This window comes from Temnothorax longispinosus, chromosome 9, assembly GCF_030848805.1.
Source record: "Temnothorax longispinosus isolate EJ_2023e chromosome 9, Tlon_JGU_v1, whole genome shotgun sequence".
NCBI lineage: Eukaryota > Metazoa > Arthropoda > Insecta > Hymenoptera > Formicidae > Temnothorax > Temnothorax longispinosus.
In genome coordinates this window covers 18,833,813-18,859,299 of record NC_092366.1, presented here as the reverse complement: position 1 = coordinate 18,859,299, position 25,487 = coordinate 18,833,813, and the positions used below count along the sequence as shown (strand labels likewise).

The 25,487-nt window shown below is 38.0% G+C and overlaps 3 protein-coding genes across 9 annotated transcripts in view; 1 reads left to right on the top strand and 2 right to left on the bottom strand.

Annotated features, from left to right (window-relative positions):
- The window catches only part of Rplp2 (ribosomal protein LP2), a 103,346-nt gene that overhangs the window by 40,055 nt on the left and 37,804 nt on the right, over positions 1 to 25,487 (top strand). The window lies entirely within an intron of this gene.
- On the bottom strand, positions 337 to 20,817 carry Bchs (WD repeat and FYVE domain containing 3 bchs). Of its 4 annotated transcripts, XM_071787942.1 has the most exons (47): positions 19,934 to 20,817; positions 19,263 to 19,499; positions 18,836 to 19,081; positions 18,600 to 18,758; positions 18,316 to 18,508; positions 18,055 to 18,241; positions 17,794 to 17,975; positions 17,365 to 17,716; positions 17,147 to 17,268; positions 16,793 to 17,076; positions 16,449 to 16,715; positions 16,075 to 16,365; positions 15,635 to 16,005; positions 15,211 to 15,500; positions 14,812 to 15,027; positions 14,571 to 14,743; positions 14,269 to 14,497; positions 14,054 to 14,190; positions 13,757 to 13,940; positions 13,389 to 13,660; positions 13,077 to 13,306; positions 12,823 to 12,990; positions 12,526 to 12,734; positions 12,237 to 12,412; positions 11,894 to 12,042; positions 11,618 to 11,816; positions 11,065 to 11,422; positions 10,759 to 10,963; positions 10,238 to 10,658; positions 9,909 to 10,118; positions 9,564 to 9,752; positions 9,162 to 9,455; positions 8,844 to 9,079; positions 8,508 to 8,763; positions 8,215 to 8,426; positions 7,994 to 8,126; positions 7,755 to 7,908; positions 7,441 to 7,675; positions 7,134 to 7,357; positions 6,795 to 7,048; positions 6,323 to 6,550; positions 6,052 to 6,243; positions 5,796 to 5,964; positions 5,475 to 5,721; positions 5,146 to 5,400; positions 4,676 to 4,873; positions 337 to 4,587 (listed from the first exon to the last, which is right to left on the bottom strand). In XM_071787942.1, the coding sequence occupies exons 2-47, from the start codon at positions 19,485 to 19,487 to the stop codon at positions 4,470 to 4,472; spliced, it is 10,299 nt and encodes a 3,432-aa protein (XP_071644043.1). In that variant the 5' UTR covers positions 19,488 to 19,499; positions 19,934 to 20,817; the 3' UTR covers positions 337 to 4,469. The 4 variants fall into 4 exon arrangements, with proteins under 4 accessions (XP_071644043.1, XP_071644039.1, XP_071644042.1 ...); XM_071787938.1 differs by having other exon boundaries at positions 15,635 to 16,365; XM_071787941.1 differs by having other exon boundaries at positions 9,162 to 9,449; positions 15,635 to 16,365.
- Positions 20,966 to 25,331, bottom strand: LOC139818915 (poly(ADP-ribose) glycohydrolase). 2 transcript variants are annotated; one of them, XM_071787951.1, is made up of 11 exons: positions 25,132 to 25,331; positions 24,862 to 24,982; positions 24,625 to 24,785; positions 24,403 to 24,519; positions 23,795 to 23,956; positions 23,465 to 23,718; positions 23,278 to 23,375; positions 22,996 to 23,155; positions 22,487 to 22,805; positions 21,938 to 22,172; positions 20,966 to 21,817 (listed from the first exon to the last, which is right to left on the bottom strand). In XM_071787951.1, exons 2-11 carry the CDS (start codon positions 24,959 to 24,961, stop codon positions 21,108 to 21,110), a joined length of 2,316 nt encoding a protein of 771 aa, XP_071644052.1. In that variant the 5' UTR covers positions 24,962 to 24,982; positions 25,132 to 25,331; the 3' UTR covers positions 20,966 to 21,107. The 2 variants fall into 2 exon arrangements, with proteins under 2 accessions (XP_071644052.1, XP_071644053.1); XM_071787952.1 differs by lacking the exons at positions 24,625 to 24,785; positions 24,862 to 24,982; positions 25,132 to 25,331 and having other exon boundaries at positions 23,795 to 23,968; positions 24,403 to 24,508.

Here is a 25,487-nt window from a genome sequence, read left to right as displayed (position 1 = left end):
GATGCAAAATAATATTGATACAAAGTAATATTTTAAGAAGATTAGCCCGTAATTATCAAATAAACAACGCCATAAATAATGTTTTAATATTAATTCATAATGTCGTAATATTAATAACAATATTAGTATCAATTAATATCTAAAATATATCGATATATTACTGTTTGATCGAAGCGAGATTTGAAGATAAGTTAATTATTATGCTCATTTTACAAGTTATTATGTTAGTAATAAATAATTTTTATAAATTATTTAGTTATTATATGTTAATAAAATGAAGCATGTGAAGAACGTGAAGAGTAGAAAAATGAATAAAAAAGAATAAATAAATCGAAATTTTTTTGAATACACACAACTTTATTTCGTACATTTAGAATATACTTATCTTGTAAATTATATAATACGTTATGGTCTTATTTGGCTTAATGAAATACAATAATTTACTGTCTTTAGAATTTGTTTGTTCTCTCTTTGCTGTTACGGCACTTGAGCCAGTATAATCTCGATCACTATTTTCTAGATGAACGAAAGAAGTTACCGATCCTGTAGAATTTTCGTATTTTATCCGAAACTTCAGTAAGTAGATTACATTCTCGGGGAAAATCCATCAAAAGGCAAGACATTGAATTGACTTTCTTAATGTTAATATACATTCAGCTTTATGTGCTATTCTGTTATTCTCGTACACTGATCGTTACATTAAAAACGAAGGGATTAAGACGTACAAATTTTCTTTCGAATCAACGAAAGACGTGACAGCTTCTGCAACAAGTAAGTAAAAGTAGAAAGTAGTTTTGCAATTTAGCACGAAGTATCCGCAACAAAGTTTTACGTTACGACATTCGATAAATTATTATATTTCCCTGATTAGTTAAATAAAGATGATTTCTTACAACTTTGGCCCATTCAATATAATTATACCAATCAAAATTTTTTCTTCTACTATACAATGTTATGCGAATATCAACTAACAGTCGCTCTCTCTTTAACTACATATATTTATATATTTATATTTGTATAATATGTGATTGGTATATATATATAATATATATTATATATATATTATATATATAATAATATATTATATGTGTACATGTATAATTCCTATGCGCAAGGGTGGCAAATGTATTCGCATACGCGCATAAACACACTCGTGCAGGTTCACACATCCGTCGTATATCGGGTATTACAATGTTTTATATATATATATATATTTATATTTATATATTACTCTCTCTCTCTCTCTCTCTCTAAGATCTATTCTTATCGTACAATTTTAAGCAATAAATATCTTTAGATGCTTTTTTCCATTCTACTTATATACAATTTCAAGTCTCTAACTGTATAATCCACAGTTCTTTTATTACACTATTCAAGTCCATCTTAGTGGATAGCAATCGTATGAATGAAGTGACGTCGCATCGTTAAGGAAATTTCCTCCGTACGCTATTTAAAAAAATATTGTGAAAATATAATTTGCTAATACACAACGTCATTAATGAAATAATCGCTTATCGCAGATTACTATTTTTACGGAAGAATTGTACGGTTGTTATACCATTCTATGCCCATATATAAAGTACATTAAAAGAAAACGAGAACGCGCATCTTTAAAAAAAGAAAAAAACTTGCGCGCTATTTTGTCAGAATTACCTGCATAATAAATCACTATGAACTTTTACACACGATAACATGATACGAAAACCACAATGTATTATACTTGCAAACAATTTACATTATATAATAACAGTATAACAACAGTACAATGTAGAACATCTTTCAAAAGCATTGCGTTTTTATTCTTCTGGTATATAATAAACTATATAATAAAATGTATTCAAAAATCTATGTGGTACTCAGTAAATGTATTCTATTTATACAATAATTGTAAATAATACTTCGCTTCGTGTATAATGAAGTAAAATTTTGTCAGGTGAAAACAAATCCGTTTTGCATACTTATCTGTATGACTAGAAATCATAATTATAAACTTACAATGATAATGCCATTGCGATTTGTGGTTTAAGCTATGCATACTGTTATATAATAACTGATATATATCCCTACAATTTTCGCGCAACTTAATTATTTACTTTGTTTAAACGTTTATAATTCCTTTAGGTATACTTCTTTTTTATTTTTTTTCAAAAATAACAAATATTAGCTTGGTGAACTATTTCCAAAGAAGTATAATCTACGTTTCTTCTCTCAGCTACTTTTACGAAAATATATATTATCAAATCACACGTATCTTCGTCTGATTTCTCGGTAACAGCCGGTCGTGGAAAGTTCGACAGACTTTTCGTCCAAATAGAAAGCAAAATGTAAATAATTGACGATGAATAATTCGAATTGATGTGCATAGTAACACAGATTCTTTACGCATGGTAAAACGTTGACTCTGATGCGTGTACATAATTCAACATTAGACGTTAGAGTATCAATATTTCCTGTCTTTGATCTTCTTGTCTTTCTTATACACTTGTTCGAAGAATATTCGACAATGTTGTGCTTATAATATTTCGTCTGTGTGTGTATCAACGTAGAGAAACGTAAAAAAAATCCGGTCGAAATACATTCGCTTACATCTGGTGATTGTATCGTTAACTTCAATTTTTTTTTGTTTTCTATAAAATTTGTGCTTTTATGGAAGTGGAGATGTATCATTAGGGAATACAAATAGAGTAGAGTCAATTAGTAATATCAATTTCGCAATTGATCGTAAAATCGATCTCGAAATTTGTAAAACTTCAAATATCTCTCACGTTAATCCGGCTCTTTGTAAGAAACTTAAACTCTTAGAAGGTACGCATGTTTATAACCGTTGAATGTAGTGAACTTTATAAATTTCTCATACACAGGGATTCTAAATTCACTTTGGAAATCAATCCCACAATTAGTATATAAGGATCACGGCACATTAATTTGTAAACCACAATCATTTGTATTTCACATTTATGTCACTGCTAATGACATTAGCTGGTGGATTTTACCTATGGTTTATTATTTTTATCTATGGTTTTGCTTAAGTGTCTTATAATTAATAACATGTTACATAGATACGGTATTGTCTATTACAAAGTTATGATTTCTATATCTTTGGATACAAGATTAGGAGTACATTGCAGTAATATATATATATTTTTTTTTGTTAAATCGTAATACAGTTCTTAAATAGCGGTTATATGTATATACCGTATGCGCGATAGAAAAGTCAAACGTATACAATGTACGAAAGAAAAATAGTTGTACGATTGTATTAGAAAGAGATACTTTCCAATTCTCTTTAAGAATTACAAAACATAATATATGAAGATAAAACATGGTATGAATAAATAAGATATATAAAATAAGAAAAGAATCTCAAACGAAATTAAAAAATAAACATTTATCTATATAAGAAAACAATCATATACATATCTTTTTTCATTAATATATCTATTAAATAAATCAAAATTTTTAGTTATAACTATTTTCAAATTTAATTTTACGTTAAAATATGAAATTATGAAATTGATAACTTAGATTATAAAATATCGATGTAATAACATAGTCGATTAATATTTATGCGAACCATTAAATAAAAATAGAAAAATAAAATCACAGATTATATCTATATATATCATATTTAATTTTGTATATAAATAATGTATAATATTAATAATCATGATCAATAAATGATAATCAAGGTAACATATTACATAATGGTTGGAGATGACATAAATACTGTTACCATTTTGCGACTTAATGCACTGTTGTGCTAAATAAAATATATTTAAATATATATAAGAATTTAATTAAGAAAATTTGGAAAGTACATCTTACGTCGTCGCCCTTAATGCAAATTTTAGGGGTAACATATAATATATAATTTGATTCATAATATAACTTGATTTAAAACATAGAGAGAGTGAAAAATTAGTACGCATAAATTTTATACAGACCTGTCAATAATAAAAAGTTTATATTAAATATATAATATGTAATTCATTTTAATATATTAGAATTCTCTCTCTCTCTCTCTCTCTCTCTCTCTCTCTCTCTCTCTCTCTCTCTCTCTCTCTCGCAAGTTAATAATATTTTATCTATAACTCGAAACAATCGACAAGGAATGTACAACCTAGCACTTAATACCTATAATAATCATACCTTTTTGTTGCTTCAATAGAATCGATTAATAATGGAAATGTCATCGCGAAAAGAATAAAAATGCAACAAACTTTGTTTACGCAGATACAAGTAGAATCACGAATACATGAACTCACCCAAAAAAACAAATATAATAGATCACAAATAACAATAGATCGCGCGTTGAGTTCACGCACGAGAAAGAATAGAACGCTTTGTGTTTTGTTCATGTACAGAACTTCAACTGAAAGATTAATAGGTACACTTAAGTATTTACAACCCGCTAAGAGTTTTCCATATAATTTAACGATTTATGTAAGATAAGACTTCGTGCTGTCACATTAAGTGTTACTCTCAGTGGAGTTACTCTGAGACCGTAATGACGAATAACAGCCCTGACAGACCCTAACCGGCTTTAGGATACCGAGCCTGGATATTTTGGACTCGAATCGGCTGCATCTGCGTGAAGTAATTAACTCGGCTAAATACCTCGGCAAAGCACAAAAGACCATTTTCTTGAGATAAATACGATCCCTAAGACACTTACCTCGAGCAGAATACTTGCCCACAGTTGCGGCAATGATGTCTTCTTTCGTATAGATTGAATCTAACGCCGCAACCAGCGCAAGAATCCGCTCCCTCGTCTTTCAGCCAGTGATCGGCGACCGTGCGTCCGGGTTGTTCGCATACGCTCCATGAAAATACTCTACCACGAGTGTCACCCACGTACACTGTTCTGTGATCCCTACGAATCAAACAATACAATAATAATGTATCTACTTAATATTATTTTATAAATAATTAAATTTTATAATCGTGTATAAAAGTAAGTAATACACTGCAACTGGTGTGACCAAAAATTAAGACGTAATGTTTTTATTCAATTATTGTTTATTGTTTTTATTTATTTAAAGAGAGATCACATATATAACAATAAGTAGAAATCTAATAAAATTTATTTTATTATGAGAAAATTGTCGGTAGAATTCATCAATATTATATGCTCTTCATAAATACCTTGATACCGCTAGGGCCGTGATGGATGCTGGTTCTGCATTGTCTTTACGATCGTAGGCAGTATGCATTGTTAATTTACTGCGGAATACCAATTGTCTTTGCCATTTGAAACCGTCCCGCAAGATATTTTGTGGATTGATTTTTCGCGGCTTCGTGTCGGCTTCAGTGACCATAACGAAACTGTCGGTCAGACTGGTATCGCTCTTACTAGTCCTCAACGCCCCTTCGGAATCTCCGGGATTGCTGACGGACTCGCTGTGAAATATAACAGAGAAATATCCCACGATTACAATAGGATCTCCGCAACTTGTGATTGTAAATTGTATTACCTGGTTTGCGTGCCCTCGCTATCGGCACGTCCACCACCTTCGCTTTTCCTGAACATCGGATTTCCGCGACTTTTCCTACGCAACACGACCAGTGACGCGTGATTATTCTGAGGTGAAGGTTTATTACTTGAACCATTACTGGATTCGTTATCGGAACACTCCTCCTTTTCTTCATGAAGCCTGGAAGCTTCTTTGGGATTTTCCGCTTCAGAGAGACTACTCTCAGAGCCACTTTTCATAAGTGCACCTTGAAACAAAGATAAAAATCCATTATAACTGCATTCATTGATATATGCGCGACGTTATGATCCTTAGGCTTACCTGATCCTTCGGCAGATATACTCATTTGTTTGACTAATTCCTGAACTCTCTTCTTCGTTTCAGTTTGGTTGCCTTCCGTGCTTTGCTTCTCATTCTTTTCTTTGGCAGTCGTCACTTCTTCAGGCTTCTCTTCCTCCGAAGGCACTTGCACGTAATCCATTGACCACATCTGTAAACAAATTGCCCCATAGCTCGAAAATATTTTTCGTGAAATTTTGCTAAAATATTTTAGAGGAATAGAAACGTTATATCTTACACGAGCAACGCCATCAGTGGAGCCAGTCATAATAACATTTTGGGAGTCCCATTCGTGAGTCTGACTAAAAGCGACGCATAATATTTGTTGCATTCTGTCGGCGCGGCCAACGCAAGTATTAACGCTTGCCAATTCTTCTCCATTGATACTCCACACGTGTAACCATGTAGCTGCGCATGTAGCTATGTCTCCCTGCAACATATTTCATGTAACATTTTGTCACATATACTTCTACTTACCGCATCTTTACGTATAATGTTAATTTAAATACCGTTAATTCATTTATGGCTACTGCCGCCACTGGTCCTGCATGGCCCCTAAGTTGACGCACAAACAAGCATCGGGACAAGTCCCATATAATCGCCGTACCATCCCGCGATCCGGATACGATAACGTTGTACGCGGGACTGGATGATAAACATGTGACTGCATCAGTATGTCCGTACAGGCACTGTTTTATGGAGAGTTGCCGCTTGGCGTATTCCCAAACAGTGACGACCTACGAACACGCGCAATTAATACTAGCGTAAAATAGAATAGAAAAAGATAACTTCAAGTAATAATTTTTCACACAAGTTAGTCCTAAACTACTATCTTTCAAATAACTAGACTGTGTAAAATAAACTAATAAAATAAAATGCGATGGGCATTTTTTATGATAATTTATCTTTTTCTCATAAAAAAGAAATTATTTGAAATTTTCTGTTTCACAACCTTCTCTTTCCTGTAAACGAAAAACTTACGGAGCTGGTGCCAGCAGTAATTATCAATTTGGAAGACGGACAAACGCACGCCACTATTTCTCCGCTGCTTTGCATCATAGCCTCACCAACGAAAATCGCTTTGTCGCTGTCGTAGTTCCCTATTCTGAGGGAATGATCAGCAAATCCCCATGCTACGTACTTATTGTAGGAGGGTGGGATGAGTGTCTTGTTTTGTTCTACCGCTAACACAGCTTTGTCGACGTGCAATATCTGTCCAACGGGACCCTTTAATTCTGTGAAGGAAAAAATAAATTAGATATTTAAAAATGTGTGGCCTTATTAATAAAAAATGTCGAGCAGAGATGCGGGGATACGAACCTTTAATGGGTTGCAGCGACGGTTTCAAATTGTCGAGATTATGGAAGAACAACTTGTCAGACGTAGTGATGCTCAGTCCAGGGGTGATAGGTCCGGGATCTATAACGCTCGTTCTCTGCGTCATCTTTTTCGCCGGATGTGGCTTCTTGAATAATTGCTTAGGTATCTGGCCGAAATTATTGATGAAGCCTATAGTAGCGTTCTTTTTCAGCGGATCGTCGATGCTGCAATCGAGACGGAATTAGAAAACTTATTCTAGATGAGACTTCGAAATAATAAATGAACGGAATTAATTATGTAAACTAACTTGTAGATGTCAACGTTGCCTTCGTAGAACAGATGATGGAATACATTGACGGCTTCGACAGCCCCCGGGCCGTTCTGCTTGCACCCAAATATCAGATCGATCCACTGATGGAGATGCTGCGACACGTAATCGCATTCCAGCGCAAGTCTGTGTACACGGATAAATTCGCGAGGATCCTGCTTCGCCCAAGGTGGAAGAACGATATCGCCGAGTTGAACACCGCTTTGCTTAGAGCCTACAAGGAAAATGTCACGCGTGAGACCATTACGCGCGAAGAAACCTAAGTAACGTATCGTATTCGAAGAAGCATTTACCTAGATCAAACTGATTTGAATTGACTAGGAATTCCGGGAGGTAAAAAAATTCTGGGATAAGTTCTTTCACATCGGCCATGTTATGTTTGGAAGCGGACAACCACGCTTCTTTTATACTATTGAACATCCTGTCAGCTAAATCGAAATGCCCACCCTGTGAAAAATTGTAATTATTGCACATGTTACATGTAAAGATCGAGGATAAAAGACAAATTACTGTGCTTTCGATATGTACAAACCTGTAATCTGAGAAAGTGTTGCGTGAACGGTTCCATTCTCACCAGGTAGGAACATACTATCATCGCTGACGAATAATGTGTGCCGTAATGATAAGGGGGAGTCTCTCCGTGCGGATCATCCCACTCTTTATATCTGCAAAAAAAAAAAGGATAATCGTTTTAAAAATATATCTTTTCCACAACGGGAAACACATTTTTATATATCACTCTGCTTTCTATACCTTTTCTTAAATTGCAACAATCGTTCGGGACTTTGTGCGCCCATAGGTTTGCTAAAATCTCTGAATGTCGACGAGTCCGTGAGATCGAGTTCCTCGCTGTCGTAATCGGCTAAGATCCACGGGAATATCGGGTATTGCATAAGGTCGTTGTAACTACGACCCGCCAGAGTATTGAGATGCATCAGGTATTGGAAATTAGATATTTCTCCTCTCTGAGGAAAATGTTTATACTTAATAGGGAGTACAGTCTCTACTACTTATCCTATTTGTTTTACATAGTTGTAACTACTAACCACCCATCTCTGGGTAACCGAAGTTTCCCCTATAAGATTCGAAAGCAAGCCAGTGGCCTGCTCGACATTTGCCGTTCGCCTTTGGCCAGCTACGGACTGCTGAGCGCTGTCGGCGATCGCAGTAGCGAACGTCATGAATCTTTGATAAACTTTGTTCCTCACTTTTCGCGGAAATGCCAGTAAATAGTTTCTACCGTCTCCGCTGAATACTTCCAGTGCCATGGGTTGCAATAAATATCGTCTCTTATGTACTTCTCTGTAGATAATATAAAGTTCATATAGCGATCTAAACTGATATTCAGATATTGTGCAAAGAAAACTTTATCTCGAGAATACCTGATATCTTCGTAATTGAACTTGGAACACTGTCTCATCGCCCTAGATCTTCTGGGAGATCCCGGCGACGGTAGGATCGGTTCGTACGCGTCCGGCAAACTCTCTATATCCCTTATCTCTCTAGATTTCAACAATGTGAATCCATCGATCACGTAGAAGTGTTCCTTTCCGAATAAGAGGAGACCCTCGGTCGTGTCCAAACCCTGTATTCGCGCGCATCTAAACATGTGACTTATCTGAAACGCGAATAAAGATATTAGAACAAGAACTTTGCGGTTACGGTAATTTCGTAAACATTGATTATATAGAGACGGAAACCTTCTCATGCTCCTCCAGTAGACGTATCAAAGTTTGATTGTCTGGAACAGTTTGATTGTTCTCTTCTTCCTGTTCGTTATCCTCGGGCGCTTCGTCTGGCTCGCTGGCGTGGCGTTCCAGCGTGCACGGAACCATCGGCGGCTCGCTCTCGGTAGAAGTTTCATTGACATTTAACGGTGTATCATCTATAACGGGGTCTCGTTCGCGTTCAAACATTCCCGACGAATTGTTGACTTGTTTCAAATAGTATTCCTTACTATCCATGCTCGTCGCTACTTTGTACTTTAGCTGTTTCTAAACAGTTAACAGATAAATACATTATGACTGCGAATACATGTAGATGCTTATGTTTAAATTTCGAAATAATTCTACGGTTCATTATCGTAAAGACATACAACTCACATTATCAGGGTGCTCTAATTCAGGCCGATATGGATAATGTATGTAGAAGAGTTCATTCTTCATCATCTTCTTCCGCATTCTACACGGCCCTTCGGTCATGTCCAACATCCATTTGTCCAGTATAGTAGGTGTCGGAGGTCCCCAAAGACCGCGTTCTCTAGTCAATTCCGTTTCAGTTTGCAGCCATTCCTACAAATGAATATTTTTAGCATATTATTTTTTCCACGTTAAGTTTTCCATTAACGCGGAATACATATATCTCTTGCAAAAGGTAATTATCGATTTTGTTGTTCGATAAGGAAAAACTAACAGAAATAAATAAAATTCTTAGACAGAATTTCTTACTTGATATACGTAACGTTGAGTGTGCAGGTTGGTCTGTTGATGCTGCAAACGCCTCACTGCAGCAAGTTCCCTGACTAACGCGACGTGTTGTTCTGTCCATTGAGCAACGGTATTCTGATGTAGCCTAAGTCTTACGCGTACAGACTCTTCTTTTCGCACTTTTGTTCGGCTCGCTAATCTCGTCAATCCTCCCGTCACCTTTTGGATTTTCTGTAATTTTTTTATATACATACATTACTACTTATCCAAATATGCAGTTAGTATAATTTTATTTTTAATAATTTTGATAATACAGATAACATATAGACACAGGGAAAGCTTTAACGTACCGACTGGATTTGATTGTGGAGTTCCCAGGGAACCCTGTATGAGGCTCTTCTTTCCGAAACTACGTAATTCAACCAAAGCTTCGACGCAGCTTCGTGAACTTGTTCTCTCACGACCGGCAATTCTGGTGCCCGCTCGTTACCCACAGGTGGTGACAGAGTTACTTTGAAAACTTCCTCTATCGCGGGCTTTTTACATACATACAACTCCTCCCAGACTCTCGTTGCCGCTACAGCCATTAAATTATGCCCCTGGTGAGACATTAGTCTGTCGTCACTGGATTCCACTTGCGGGTTCACGTGCCACGTGGTTTTCATATTAGTATCCAACATGATCTTTATATCAGCCGTCAATTGTAACAAGCAATACGTTAAACAGCCGATAAATTCTAACTCGTGATTGCCAGCACCAAATACTAATAATCTGCAGAAAAATCGTAACTCATTTAATTTCTCTTTACTTTTAATGAAAATATAAGTATTATGTGTATAAACGTACATAACATTTCACAGCTTGTACATACCTATGAGTAGTAAGCTTATGTAATGCCTCCAATACCGCCATTTGATCGGCAATAGAATCGGTCGCACGTGACAGTAAGAATAAAATTATCCTATTCAGGCAGTGATGAAGGCCTTCCATACTAACAGCGCCGGGTCGTCTTTTTGCTTGTCCAATTAATTTTACAATGAAATCGAATACTTCATGCGGGTCTTTCGTCAGAGCGCCTGATATTTGAGAAATCACATATATAGTAACGTTTTTTTATTAATCTAATTAATTAATTAACTAGATTAACGTATACGCAGTGCACAGATCAAATTATTACCTTGCCATAATTTGTCAACTATTCTGGCTGCTACGTAGCAAACGTTATGAGTTATGTTATTGGCCGATCCACCAGGAACGACAGGTAACGCAGCCTGTTCCCCTATCAATACATCCGCGGCTAATAAATGTTCCATCAATATAGACAACACTTCTGTCTGATAACGCATTTGCTGTCCCGTTGACGCATGTTCCGGCCATGCTTCCAGGACAAGATCTATCGCCGGCGATTTCGTTGTAACTGGCAATGAGAGCGAGTCAACAACGATAACTTTAAAAAAGTCCATTACGAACTTCTTCGCCGGGTGATTTGTCAACCCGACGTCTTTCGACGGCGATCTCACTAATACTGGTTCTTGCTGCAATAATTATCCGGCATTAAAGTTAATATCTTTAATTGTAAGATATCTACAAGACGTCTCCATAAAGATACTTTCCAATTTGACTTACAAATTTATGTAGCAAGCTTTTTAAAAGTGTCAGTCCTGATAGTATTCAATTAAAAAATCGAAAGTATCCTTTTTTTTTAGAACTTGTTGAATTAACATAATTACCTCGTCAGCTGGGGTACTGGCACCACTACTATCCTGACTAGAACTCGCGGGTTTCGGAAACAAGGTCCCAGCTAAGGCACCCAAAACTTCCGCGGACATAAAGACTTGCATGAAGTCAGTGAAATTGCGATAAAGGAAAAACAGGAATTGTATTATTGTCACGGGATAATCGTTTAACCACGCTGGTAATACTTCCGGGCTGTTGAAAAAAAGATTTATTACAAAGTAATACGACACAATTATAAAACAAATTAATGATTCCTCGTGATAACTCACTTGTTCGAGTGGTTGTTCAACATAGTCCGCACCATAGCTAGTAACGTTACCATTGCTTCGGGACAAAGATTAATTCTACTAGCAAAGGACGATAATGTGTGATTTGCCGGGACTCCGAACATAAAATTCCAAACGTTATCCAAATCGAGCTGCCACATAATTGTAATATATACGTAGTTATTATTATTATAGTATTATTATTTTCTATATATTAAACGCTAATAAAGGAGCAACAGACTCGATTTCAGGGAACAAAAAGCAACTAAATCACTTCATTTAGATTTAAAACACTTTGCGAAAACATATATAGATTTAATATAAAGATAAGATGGACTATTTTTACCTTCGAATCGGTAGGCAACAATTTTACAGGCTGTCCCATCATGAGAGCAATGAAGAGAAAATAAAGTTCCGGAACAAGGTCGATATGTTGCGGAAGCAACCAGCCCAGATGCTGAAATCCCGGTACATGGAGTCCAGATGGTTTAATTTCACCAGTTGACATTTGTTGATGACAACCTGTTACGTATGTTATAATTATGTTGTATTATTATACTGCAACTATTTTAGATTAAATATGTAGAAACAATATTTATTGAAACGTTTATGTAAGTATAAAACCATTTGTATACCAAGTGCTAGTGCCATCTTGTTGTGATCGGTATGCCGCAGCCAACCACCATTGCTCGTGCCTTCTTTGAATTTTTGTAGAATCGATTGCACAGAACACATCGCCACAAGTATACGTAATCCCCAGATAACTGTAGTACTATGAAGATCAGACTGGAGGAACAGTAGTACCCAATCTAGGCCCAAAACTTTAGCTACTTCTTCACACATACTGCAAAAGTACAGTCGCACTTATATCATCAAACGTATATATTCGGCATATTGACGTAATAATCAAAGATATTAGCACAATTTCTTACTTTACATTAACCTTGGATCCATTAAACAACAACGAATGTAAAAGCTGTAAACAACGATTACGTAAAAGTATACTCTCTCCTTCCCCATCCTTTGTTCCTTCTCCTTCTCTAAGGATTAGGTGTTTTTCGGAACATAGCGGTAAAGTAGCCACAATGAATTGCCCAAACCTGCATAAGACAGATAAGAGAGTTGTATGTATGTAAATAATTAATATAACAGTAGTTATACAAGTGCGAACGAAAGAACTGTTTACCATAGTAGATCAGCTTGTCGTGGTTGACTCAATAATATACTGAGAAGCGCCAGAAGGATCTGTCTGGTGCTACTTAGCTTTACGTCGCTTAAGATGTGCAGTAATTTATGTACTAATTGTAAATCTCTCATTAATCGCAAGTTAGTTCGTTTTTCGCTGGATTCCGCTATTAACTCATACAAATGTTCAAGGAGAGATCTTAGCAGTTCTCCAGGTGCTTCATGCCAAACCTAAATTTGAGTTAATTAATTAAATCAGTTGTTTGTTTGAATGCACACTCGCTATTAAAATTATGAAATTTTTGAAACATACTTGCAGATCACATAAGAGATCTTGAAACGCTGTAACATTAGGAATTGCACTGGTTTCTCTGCCGCTGTCGACTGTCCCCACGAGACTGAACGTTAAGTGCAGTATGTGGCTATTCAAGAGAGGACATTTTCTTCGCAATAACATAGCCAGGGTCTGATATCCCCTCCTGCGATCCATCTCTTGTTGGGCCGCTTGGTTGGATCTCACTACGCATACTAGTGCCTTTACAGCCGCATACAAAGATTCTACATCTTGGGCCATAGCTATTAAACCTTTTAAACAGATTAAATATCGCCTTTAGTCTTATCTTATCGTTAGAATATCGGGATGAACATTGTTCGCCACTTGAGTCTCATTGTCAATCATACCTAATAACACTGAACATCCTCCTACATTGTCGATCATAGTAGCTACTGGTTTAGGACTAAATACACGAACGCCAAGGTAACCGACAACTACACCACCTAATGCTCTAGCTGGACCACTGAGGTGTCCCGCGGAATTATGGAGGACTCTGATAGGTGTGGCGTTCTCATGGGATGACATACCAAGCTGTTGTACAAAAGAACAAGATATTAATCAGATATTAATGCGTGTCATTTAGTTTGAATTTTTATCTCTTTCTTTTTCGTTATATTGCACTCAAAAGATTAAGGCATTCATACTTGTTTGGCGATTGACTTATTATCCGCACGGCTGTAAACTTTTCTGATTTTCGCTAGAGTTAATTGCGACATAGCTTTTGCATTCAATCCAAACACAACCTTTTCTTCAGCTACAAGAGGTGCTAGAGATTCGGGGCCTGCAATAACATATATTATTAATATTTATTACTTATAGAGTTATAGTTTTTGAAAATTAGTCATGTTTATTTCAGTACCACTCAATTGCGGTGCTTGCAAGCTTCCCATATAATGCGGCCCTAGTCTGAACAAAGTGGCAATGTTTTGAGAATTAAACACTTCCTCTACCAAGTGGCACGGTCCTTGTTTCCATGTCAATCTAGAATATCTGCGCCAACAGGGCGGCGTACCGATGTAGCCGTAAACCGGAGAAGCCACAGTTAAGTTGGCTGCTCCACCTCCAGGAACTTGCGTGATGTAATGAAGCTAAAAACAAATACATTGCATATGTGCTATCTAGAAAACTTTTATTTCATCATTTCGTTTTAATGGTAATTACCTTTTGACTATGGATATGTTGACCATCCAAGTATAATGAGAAGCTAGAGTTTTTCAGAACCGCGCGGTTTAGTACGATAGCTATGTGGTGCCACTGTCCTTCGTGAAGTAAATCGGGACACCAAACCCTGGCGCCACATTCACCCGTCCCTTCGGGTTCCCATTCACCTGTATCTAAAAAATGCACATTAATTTGTATTACGCTACTTAAATTTAATGATGCATACTTTTAGAGTACTCACTTTGCGGAATGGGTGTCTCCTGAGTGGATACAATAATAGCCTTATCTCTAGCACTAAGAACTGCAGTCAAACAAATTAAATCTCTTGCAGATTGCGGAGTGCGCACCAAGGTGAGTAATCGTACACAATGAGGGTCAGTTCTAGGATCACTAAACTTGTCAACACATATCCACGTACTGTATGTTAAGCCGGTCTGTGGCGGAAATAATCTATCGCCTAAAATAAATATTTACTTATATAATAACAATAATTACAAAAATTTCTAAAATTATGAAATTAAATACATTTTTATTGTTATTACATCATATTTTTATTATAGTTATTGTCTGATCTAACAGGGATGATTATACATTAATTTTTTATCATACATTAATATGTTTTTAGCAGTACGTCATTTACCTGATCCAATCCCTCCCAGTACACTATTGTCTGCGGAGACAACTGTAGGAGGTGTGGTACTTTGCGGGGCGACACTTGGTAGATACAAACATGCAAATCCCTCAGCGCTCATATCCAGCTCCACGAAAGGTGGTAAAGTGCATGAACCATGAGCTCTGAAGTCCTTGGGCGTCGTCATCGACACTAATGTCTTAATCCGCGTTAAAGGAACTGGTCCACCCCTAAATTTGTTCGGCTCGATATCGTCCAGTGAAATACAACATAACGGATCACCCAAACGTAGAAATTCTCTAGAAGAATTAAATTACGAATGATGACAATTCGAATATATATATATATTCCTTCAACTTTCTTTTCTTTTTTATATACATATATATATATATATATATATATATATATATATATATATATATTTCGATGTTACCTTAGATCTCTCGGTTCAAGCGATTGCGCAGCGAGTCTTTCTATGATGTACTGCAGAGGTTGATGTAGCGGGTGTGCTTCGTCTTGCAAAGCAATTCTACCTACTGATAGCAATTCACCAGCCATACCAGCTTCACACATCACTTGCTGATTCCTTTCCGACCTTACTAAGCTCTTGATGATCTCCGCCACGTACAATTGTAACGCTAGTGCCATTTGCGGATTAGATGGTTCGGATATAGACGGGAGTAGGTGAAGCATTCCGACTACTATGCCAGGATGAACCACAATTGGCTCAGGTGCAGGTGGGCTTAGGTTTAAGGAATTTATAATATATCTCTTGCCGCTTCCAGGAGAGTCGAATGACTTTTGCTGAAACGCACAGCCATAATTACCATTTTTAAAAGATAGATTGGTGATACTCTGATAAGAAGAGTATACCTCCATGCTATTTTGCTTGTGACTTGGGGATCTTATTCCTACGTTAGCTAAATTTGGTTTGTCAAAGGAATCGAGCGCCACGTCATAAAGCAAACGCAGCAGCAAGCATGCGTATCCTAATGTCTTTGGCATATTATCTGGAAATACTGGTTCCAGTATACTCCCAGTAAATAATGATATTAGCATATTATGATAATTCATGGTTGGTATCATATCCATCTCAGTGATTTTCGTCTGCGTCGAGAAACACCCAAGTAGCCGTAAAGTATCACACAGACTCGATTGGCAAATCTATAAAATCAATATTATTTTTTTACAATAAAAATAACAGGCTATTAATAGCGTAATTATTACAATATGCTTCAAATCTGTACCTCATGATGGAAGAATTTTGCATTTGCTGGCTCAAATCGCATAGCTGTGCTTATAGTATGAAATACCACGTGTAGCAATGTTAGCAATTGGCTCTCGTCCTGCATAGTCCTTTGTATGATATCGTTGCAAGGTTCGTTCTTCTCCGACCTTTGCGGGCCTAATTGATTCTCCAGAGATACCAGAACTGACATTACGTAAACAAAGCCCCCAACTTTTCGGAAAACCGTTCTAGTCCTATGCGACTCACGCAAACAGGCTAACAGAGACTGAAAAATAAAAATTATATTGTTAATAATTTTACGAATATATAGCAACGAGATTAATGGAGCAATATTAAATTCACCTTTAGTATATGTGTCTTCAAAATCAAGGCATTAGGAGGTGCTGAATGCATAACTCCTAATAGGGTCGCCATATCATCGTCACCACCCGCACTGAGTATCAATTCTCTCACAATACCAAGTGCCTGATACCGGCAATCTACATAGGGCACTAGATTATGAGCGCAACGCGCGCCTCCGCATTCTCTAAACACATTCGCGTTTTGAACATTACTCGCTAATAATGTTGTTAAAGCCTCCATTACTAAGGCACCCAACCGTTCATCCTCGGGGCATATCGTGTATTCTGAAACCATGTCAAATTCTCAAAACTCGCGTACAAACTTACGTATGACAATGTCTTTAACGAAAATTACCTAATCCTTGATCAGTCGCAGCTTGTTTATCCTTAAGTAACGTTGCGTACCGATGAAGACAAGTCACAAAAACTTCTAACATACCAACTTCTCTATAAACATCTTTAAATATAGTGTTGTGTCTGAAATGAGCGGATTATATTTAAAAAGTCAATATCTGTTATTTAAATGTATTTTAAAATAAAATTTCCTACATTATCTTCAGCATATATTATTACCTGAGTATATTGAGAAGAGTTTCCATACACATAATACTGCAAGAGACTGAATTGTTCGTTTTCAATAAAATGGATAGAGATATGAGTTCTTTACATGGAACAAAATTAAGTTGGAAAACAATAAACTCCAGCAATTGAAAGAACTTCTCTTGTATCTCCGGATTCTTTAAATGGATTTTCTCTGCAAACTGGGACAGGGTATTCTGTCCCTCGAGAATAAAGTAATTTGCATTATCGCTGTGATACACGCTAGATATCGCGTCCAATATAGTGCAACACAGAAGTGGTGAATTAGATTTCACGAATACAGATTGCAATACTTGGAACGCTTGAATATTTCGAACGCTTCCTCCTGCAAATACAATAAAACGACATAAAATATGTTCGCCGTATATTTTTATTTCACAAGCATCTTATTTGCGAAGTTACCTCTGTTACTTGGTTGTGGCAAGGTAAACCCAAGCATTTGAAACAAAGATCCCATACTAGCTTGACTCGGCTTTAATTCTGTATGACCACACATTGTTAAAGACGCTAACATTAGTACCAAATTTCGGATAGCATCTTGTGCTTCCGCTCTGTTATCTTGCTCTAATCTTGACGGCGCATGTCTGTAGAAATATCTCTTTCTTAATGCACCACTACAAATAGCTACCGTATTTCATAATCGACATTTAGACATTTACTTACTTTAACAGAAATTCAGATAGAAAGATATAGCCTTGACAAGCACGAAAGTCATCTAGCAATGTCTGAGAAACTTCACTGGAATCTTTTAGAAAACAGAACGCTGTTACGAACATTTCTACAACTTCTAATGGTGCCAGCTCAGGTACACGTTGCATATTATCGATACAGAGTGCTATGCATCCTTTATCTGCAAGATGAATCAACACGTCAAGTAGATTTGATCTTGAACTAATAAAAGGTACAATAAAGTATTGAACTTACTATGAATATAGGCTACTACATTCTGCGTAAGACCATGTCGAGATAGCGTCATCAAGACTTCGGCGGCACTTTTACGCCACATAATATTGTACTGTGGACACCAACTGGTTATTGCTGAGAACAATAAGGTAAGATCGTCTTTGCGGGCGAGTTCCTCTGCGGGATAAGGGTGGCTACATAATCTCACCAATAACTGTAAGTTGTAACGGTACAAATTAATCTCGCGGATAAAGTTAAATCTTTCAGAAAAATATGAAACTGTTATTTTGGAAAGTTATTGTCACCTGAACGAATATCTTTTGTAATAGTATCCTACGTTCTCTAGGAGTAAATTCGCTATTTGCATCTGTAATGTCGGCATCTTCTTCGTTCATCTCAGGCAGATCGAAGAACAGATATAAACATTTCACCAAAGTTGACGGTACCGAGGCAGCGGTCATGGCCTGAAAAGAATTTTTGACGTTGCAGAAAAAGAATTCGCTTTCGGAAATGGATAATCAACCGAAGAAATTCAATTCACTTGTATCAGAGACGTGTCACCCGCCGCCAACAGATTCAATGCGGACAGCAACATCCAGCCGTTACTCGACTCCTCGCTGTTCTCGATCTCTAGAAACTTGACGATGGCACAGCTCGCCGTCTCGGTGCTCTGGTTGCTCGCTCTCCTCCTGATCTCGGACACCATCAGTCTTGATACTTGTTGCGTGAATGCCAAAATGTCCCAGAACTTTTCGTTCATGTCTCCCGATGGACTAGAGCCAAATACCTAGCGGCACGAGACGGTCTCTTTATAATTACAACGACGACGCAAGAAATATGCGGAAACTACATTTTTTCTACAGCGAATGATCCGTTCTTGAATATCGAAGGGAAGAAAGCACTTGGGCAAGGCTGCTTTATACCGGAATGGAGTATCTTATATTAAAGAATCCACTTTTATGCTCTACCTTGCAAAATAATGGCAACATGTTGTACAATTTATCATCACGTTCGGTGTCAGAGAGGGGATGCGGCGGATGGGTGTACTCGGAGAAGAGTTTCTTGAGGTGCATAAGCCCCAGAGCGGTGTGCTGAGGATTCGTGCCGCCGGCACAATCGTCCAGGCCAGCGGTACCGCTCGAGCTCATACCTCCGACGCTGGTACCCCCTCGTAATTTGCGCATTATGTTCATACTTAAGATTTGCTGAAAAGAAGAAGAGGAAACATAGATATCCGGCATTTCGGAGTTCTCCAGCTGCGACACAGGAGAAACCTTGGCATCGTTGCGCAAAAGGACAACTTTTTCACGGATCTACCATTCAAACAACATCGAAACTGCAAAGCAGGCTGCAAAGTGACAACAAAGACAGGTATAATCTCTTTCTTAACTTGGTATGTAAAAAAACGGAGTAAAAAAAGGAACAGTTAGAAAAAAAGAGAATAATACGCTCGACACGAGCTCAACTTTCTCGTCATAGCTGGTCAATAGGAGAGCTGATCGATACGAATGAGCTATTTTAACGAATTGACGAAAATGTCAACGTGCTCAAAAGGAACGACGCAAAACGACACACATACACACACGGACACATACACAGAGAGACACACACATACACGCACAGGCATTGAGAAACATACGTTGAATCGCGATTTAACAACTCAGGCGATCGGCAAGGGGCGCGTGTAGGGACGCGTCGTGCGGGAGCAGAGCATGACGGCGTATCCGCGCGGCCGTCAGCGGGCACGCTCGTGCGGCCGTCGTGCCGACGTCGTCGCGGGTGTCAACGTCGCGGGCAGCATGGAGCGACTCGTCGAAAATGGCACGGCATCGGCGATCCTCCCCGGCGTCGAGTCGAGCGTGTGCGACTGCGACAGGCCGATCGGGTCGGCGGTCAGCGCACACGGATCAGCGGCATCGTCGCTCGCCGAGCATCCGGCTCAATATTTACGTCCGTCCGCCCGCCCGCTCGTTCTCACTCCCTCTCACTCTCTCTCTCTCTCTCCCTCTTTCTCGCGAAACGTCAGACGAGATCGAGATGTCACACCGCGCATATACACAGACACGCGCGCACACGCAAGTGACACGTACATACACGCGCGTATACTCCGCGAAAACGTCGTGTCCGAATCCGCCCCAGGAACGTCACCGCGGAGAACGATCTCGCGTTGACGCGCGCGGTCGGTTATTACCTGGGACGCGCCTCCGTCACGGGAAACTCTACATTTTCTGTCGGCGAGTCGTGTCGATTCTCACGGCGGGAGACTTTAATATTTCAGTGGCGGCGGCCATCTTCGCATTTGACAGTTCGCTCGGCCCAACGCGATACGTCGATAAGCGGCCACGTGACCCGCGGCGAGGCGATCCCCCGCGCGCCGAGCGGGGAACGGGGAGGGGGAGGGTTTAAAGGTCGATTTTTAAAGGGACTCTCCGTCGAGCGGTGATCGAAGGGCCGTCCGTCGATGTTGACTACCGGCAGACGATTTAAGAATGCGAAGAATTATTATTATTAATTAAAAATAATATTGATTTTTTTGCGCGTTGGAAGTTATAAGATACTTGCGTTTTTCATTAATTTTTGATAATTTCATACAACTGCATATGTTCGCTTTTTAAGACAAAATATAAGATATCGGATATAAAATGAGAAAATGTTAAGGTGCTTGAATAACTCCATCTTATGCAGAATTTTATTTACATTGTACTTTCAAGAGATTTGTATGACGTTTAAAATTATACAGATTATACAGAATATTTATAATTGCAGAATGCGCAGAAGCTAATTGCAATTGGTTTGAAACACCCGTTCAGAATTCACGATATTCGTTGGAAAAAGTCCGATATCTTCCTTTGGCCACCCTTTTTCGGGAGTGACTTATGTTTATTCGATTCCGGGGCACAGTCTTGCAAGATCTTAACGGATTCGCTGTCATTCAGTTCTGTAGACGACTCGGGTTTCATCTTCTTTGACGTGTCTTGACTGTCGATAAGAATCGCGGGTTTTTCCGAATTCAAGGTATTCGCACTGTTATCCAACTTGTTTAACATCTTATCTTCCATTTGTGTGTTCTCTCCATCGATAGTGTTATTTGCGAGACGATTGTTTTGCAAATCGTCGTTGTTATGATCATGCCCTTCTCTTGGATTATTCTTGTTTTTTTCATCACGCGTATCACCCTTCTCATCCTCGTTATCGCGCTTAGCGTTGTCGTTGCTATCGTCCTCGCAGCTTGTCAACCAATTCATTATTTTTTCCTCCTCTGCCATTTCCTTCTCCTTAGCCGCCGAGTAAGTAAATCGCTTATCTACGTCTTCGTTCGATAAGGTCGCGGTTTCCTTTCTTTTAAATAGCTTTTTCTTCAGACACTCGGCGGAAATATTCGAAGAGCTTTCAGTCTTTGCCGGGAAGTACTTGCTCAACGGTTTTATCCTACTTCTGTTGTACAAGAAACGATAAAAATCCGAATCGGCGTTTGATGACGCGGACTCTCGACGATACTCGGACAGCATTGAGTGAAGTCGTGCTAAAAGTTAATGAAAAAAAATAGCCCAATTAATGTATAAATAGGGAATGAAAACGATTATAATTTCCATATATATATATATATATTAATACTTTTGGATGAAGTTGCGAATGTAGGTACCTATATCAATATCGTGATGAACCAAATGTGCATACATCGCTCCCACGTCGTCCCGCAGCTTTGTGTCTCCGAAAGTAAAATAGACCATCGATCGGCCTGCAACTGCAGCAGCCATTAACTGTATCAAGACTTTCAATTTCGGATTTCCGCGGAACGCGCCACATCCCCAGTTTCCTGTTGCAATGGCGGGCAGATTGTTCTTATAGGTATCAGACCCGACGAATCCAACATAAGCCTGCAGAGAATGCATTACATTGCGATAAAATTAAAGACAGCGTTATACAAGCGTAACGTTGAAATAAATATTTTGCAGCCTGTAATTAATAGTCTTTGAATTTTCTTAGGGAGAATATTATTGAACAATGAAATGGCTAAAAATATTATATGTAATAATCTATATAAAAATTATAATAAAAATGGCAAAAGCTTAGTATTTACAAACGAAGTTGTTTCACGTTTACGATAATTTAGGACTTGAGATATAAATTTCATGAATATTTTACATAAATCCACTCTGAGTGTAACGGAATTTACGTCAAGACCACAAACCTTGTTAAGCTCACGATTTATGTTGTCCATATTGAATTGCAGCGAGGATTGCCTGAAGTAAAGGGCATCAATAGCGACGATTGACGTCATACGTCTGCCGCTGTTATCCCTCGGTGTCTCGTCTACAAAATCGCCTTTCCACTTGAAAGTGCTGCTGTACCCTTCGTATTTACTGTACCGCTCGATACCGCTGACGATGAGCGCCTCCGTATCGTCTAGTTCTTCCGTGACCAACATAGTAACCATAAGTTCTGGACATATAACGAACCGTATTTCTTCCTGCACGCAGCCTAAACCTAGCACACCTCCACCCACATATCTATTTACACATGAGAAAGAAAATTAGTAAAAATTAAATAGGAAAGTAGTAATAATCTCAAAAATTTCTTTACCCCCGTCTCTCTTTTCCTTTTTCTTATTATGTTCGTTTATTTTATAATCTCGTTTGTTAAAGTCCTAGCCAATACTCATCAAAGTTTTCAAGCCAGAATTGCATAATACAGACTCACTTATTTGCAAAATCCACTTGAAGCAGTCCTGCTCCCTCACTCTCGATGGTTCCTTTACTCGTTATGTGTAACGGTGGCAATTTTTGGTCTTGCAAATTCCACCTTGGACAGTTTTCCAAAGGGACATAACGTCGTTCGATTGTTATTATACCTTCAGGTGCTGCTCTATGTAAAAATTGTAATGTGACTCAAGTTCTACGTTATGTCGCGAATTATCGGCGAATTATCGGCAAATTGCACAAGTATATTATATAAAATAGTTCATAATTATGATGTACTCACCTTTAGCTGTTACTCTCCTGAAATAATGCAGAAGACATTTGATCTTTTCCATCACTGACTCACATTGGCTATGTTTCTCGTTATAAGCAGCGTACAATCTAAAATGTGCGATCAGAAGAATGCATAATAAATAAATTATTTTATCAAATAATTATAAATAAATAATTTAAATAACTTTGAGTATTACCTGTTAAAATTAATATATGGATAGGTTGCATATTCCGATTGCGGATTACTGGAATTGCGTCTGGGAAATGTACAAAAAAATGCATTTGCCAGTAGCGAAGCTACTTGTAATTGACTTAAACTGATGGAGCCGTTGCTATGTCGTTTCAACAAGGGTACTGGACCAGTTAACAGTACAGGAAGCTGCAAAGCCAGTAGAACTATTTTTGGCATCAAAATTTCAAAGAACATGGTTGTCTCTTCCGAATCCATAACCTGCGTTCAAAATTTTCTTATTAATCAGAATTTTTAAAGAACATGATTTAAGTGCGGTGCATCTCCAAGAATATACCTCCGAGAAAAAGTGATGGAGCGCTGCAAAATTCCAGCGCTGTGCGTATATCTGATTGTACGAAAGTATAGCGTTTTCTAATTGTTGACTGGAAAGAATGCTCCTCAGCAAAGCTTCCTGGATCATCTCCCATCTATTTCGGCAGCAGCGACTTCCACTTCTCTAAAATAAAGTCTAATTAATATCAATAATTACTTGTACTATACCGTGATCCAGTGTAAAAAAGACTAAGCTTTAATCTTAACATAATAGTATATAATAACCATCAATATATTTTTTATAGAACATCTCAATCCTTATCTCAATATGATAGCTTCTTCAAGCAATTCAATTATTTAATAAAAATATTTAGACAATATTTTATAAGCAGATGAAAAAGACCTTTTCACAAAGTTCCAAGAAGGCAAATAAATTACAAAAATAGGTTTATTAACTAATTAATACTTAAATAAAGTTTACTTTAATAGAATTTTAACTTAAAGCTTAATTATAAAATGCAGTATTAGAAATTTGGATTGTAAATTTTCCTCGATATTTTCTAATTATTTCTGATTCATTCGAGGACCTCAAGATTGCAGGTTTTGGACATTTTATTCGGCAACACGTACCTGTTCTATCGGGTACAAACTGTGGGTAGAATGCGGCATTCGTACATAGCCCTGGCTCCATTTGTCTACTTGATGCGTCGGATACGGTTTTGGCGGTCCATGCGTAGGCAACGGTAACTAATTACAGAAAAGGTACATTGCAGATGAATATCTAACAAGATACGCATAGCAAGACTTACATATAAAGTTAACCATCATTGTTCTGTTCGTGTAAAATCATACCATATATAATACTGTATGACGAGGAGAGACGACGATCGGTGGATGCTCTTGATATTCGTAAACGCCGAGTCCCTTACGTATCTCGTCCATGCTCATGCCCTTCCACTCGGGTACGTCATCGGAGGGCTCGGGTTCGTTAACGCCAACGGACATCGAGCTCGCTGAAGCCAAATGTTTGAGTATTAAACGCGACAATAGAACACGCGATCCACAGGAAATGCGCAGGTGGATTCTTACAGTCCGAATTAGCGGCGTTGTTCGTGCTTTGCGACAATTCGAAATCCGAGAACAGGTCCGGGGAAAGCTCCTCCTCGAGTGTCATCTCCGCCTCTGTCATTCTATCCTCTTAGATGAATGTCTGAAAACCGTACGAATCACGTAGTGGCAGCGACGAAAAGAACGAAGCGATTATATTCCATTCGCAACGGGATTATAAGGAAAATACGATGACATTAGAGCAATGCATTTGCAGTGCAGGCTAACCAAAGCAACTGGCCGTGTACCTACGAGAAATTTGTCGGCGAATCCAGCGGCGTTTGGTTAAAACGTCAATCCTCACGCGGATTTGTACGTCGTGACATGACTAATGTCAAATTCCGATTGCGTTCAGTGTTCTATAGATGTATACACAAACGTATGCACGCGTGAATCGTACGGGCCACTGTTCAATAGTTGACAAGCTGAATGCAACCCAATGCAGCCTGTGCACTGTGCAGTTGGAGTGAGGTTATGTTAGCTGTCGATGTGTATATACAAAGCTCGTGTGATCGCATTTCTGCGTGAGAGATTTGACATATAATAAATAATATATAAAATGTATATTACAATACATATTATATATAATAAGTTACATTTTGGCAATA

Excerpts from the sequence above, each read along its gene's own strand:
- LOC139818915 (XM_071787951.1), bottom strand. The coding sequence starts at position 24,961 with ATGACAGAGGCGGAGATGACACTCGAGGAGGAGCTTTCCCCGGACCTG. Across the intron at positions 23,719-23,794 it reads TCCATCACTTTTTCTCGGAG|GTTATGGATTCGGAAGAGAC; the intron begins GTATATTCTTGG and ends TTTTGAACGCAG. Across the intron at positions 23,156-23,277 it reads CAGGAGAGTAACAGCTAAAG|CACCTGAAGGTATAATAACA; the intron begins GTGAGTACATCA and ends TACATAGAGCAG.
- Bchs (XM_071787938.1), bottom strand. The coding sequence starts at position 19,487 with ATGAACATAATGCGCAAATTACGAGGGGGTACCAGCGTCGGAGGTATG. Across the intron at positions 18,242-18,315 it reads TGTAGTAGCCTATATTCATA|ATAAAGGATGCATAGCACTC; the intron begins GTAAGTTCAATA and ends TTCATCTTGCAG. Across the intron at positions 10,659-10,758 it reads CATAAGCTTACTACTCATAG|ATTATTAGTATTTGGTGCTG; the intron begins GTATGTACAAGC and ends ATTTTTCTGCAG.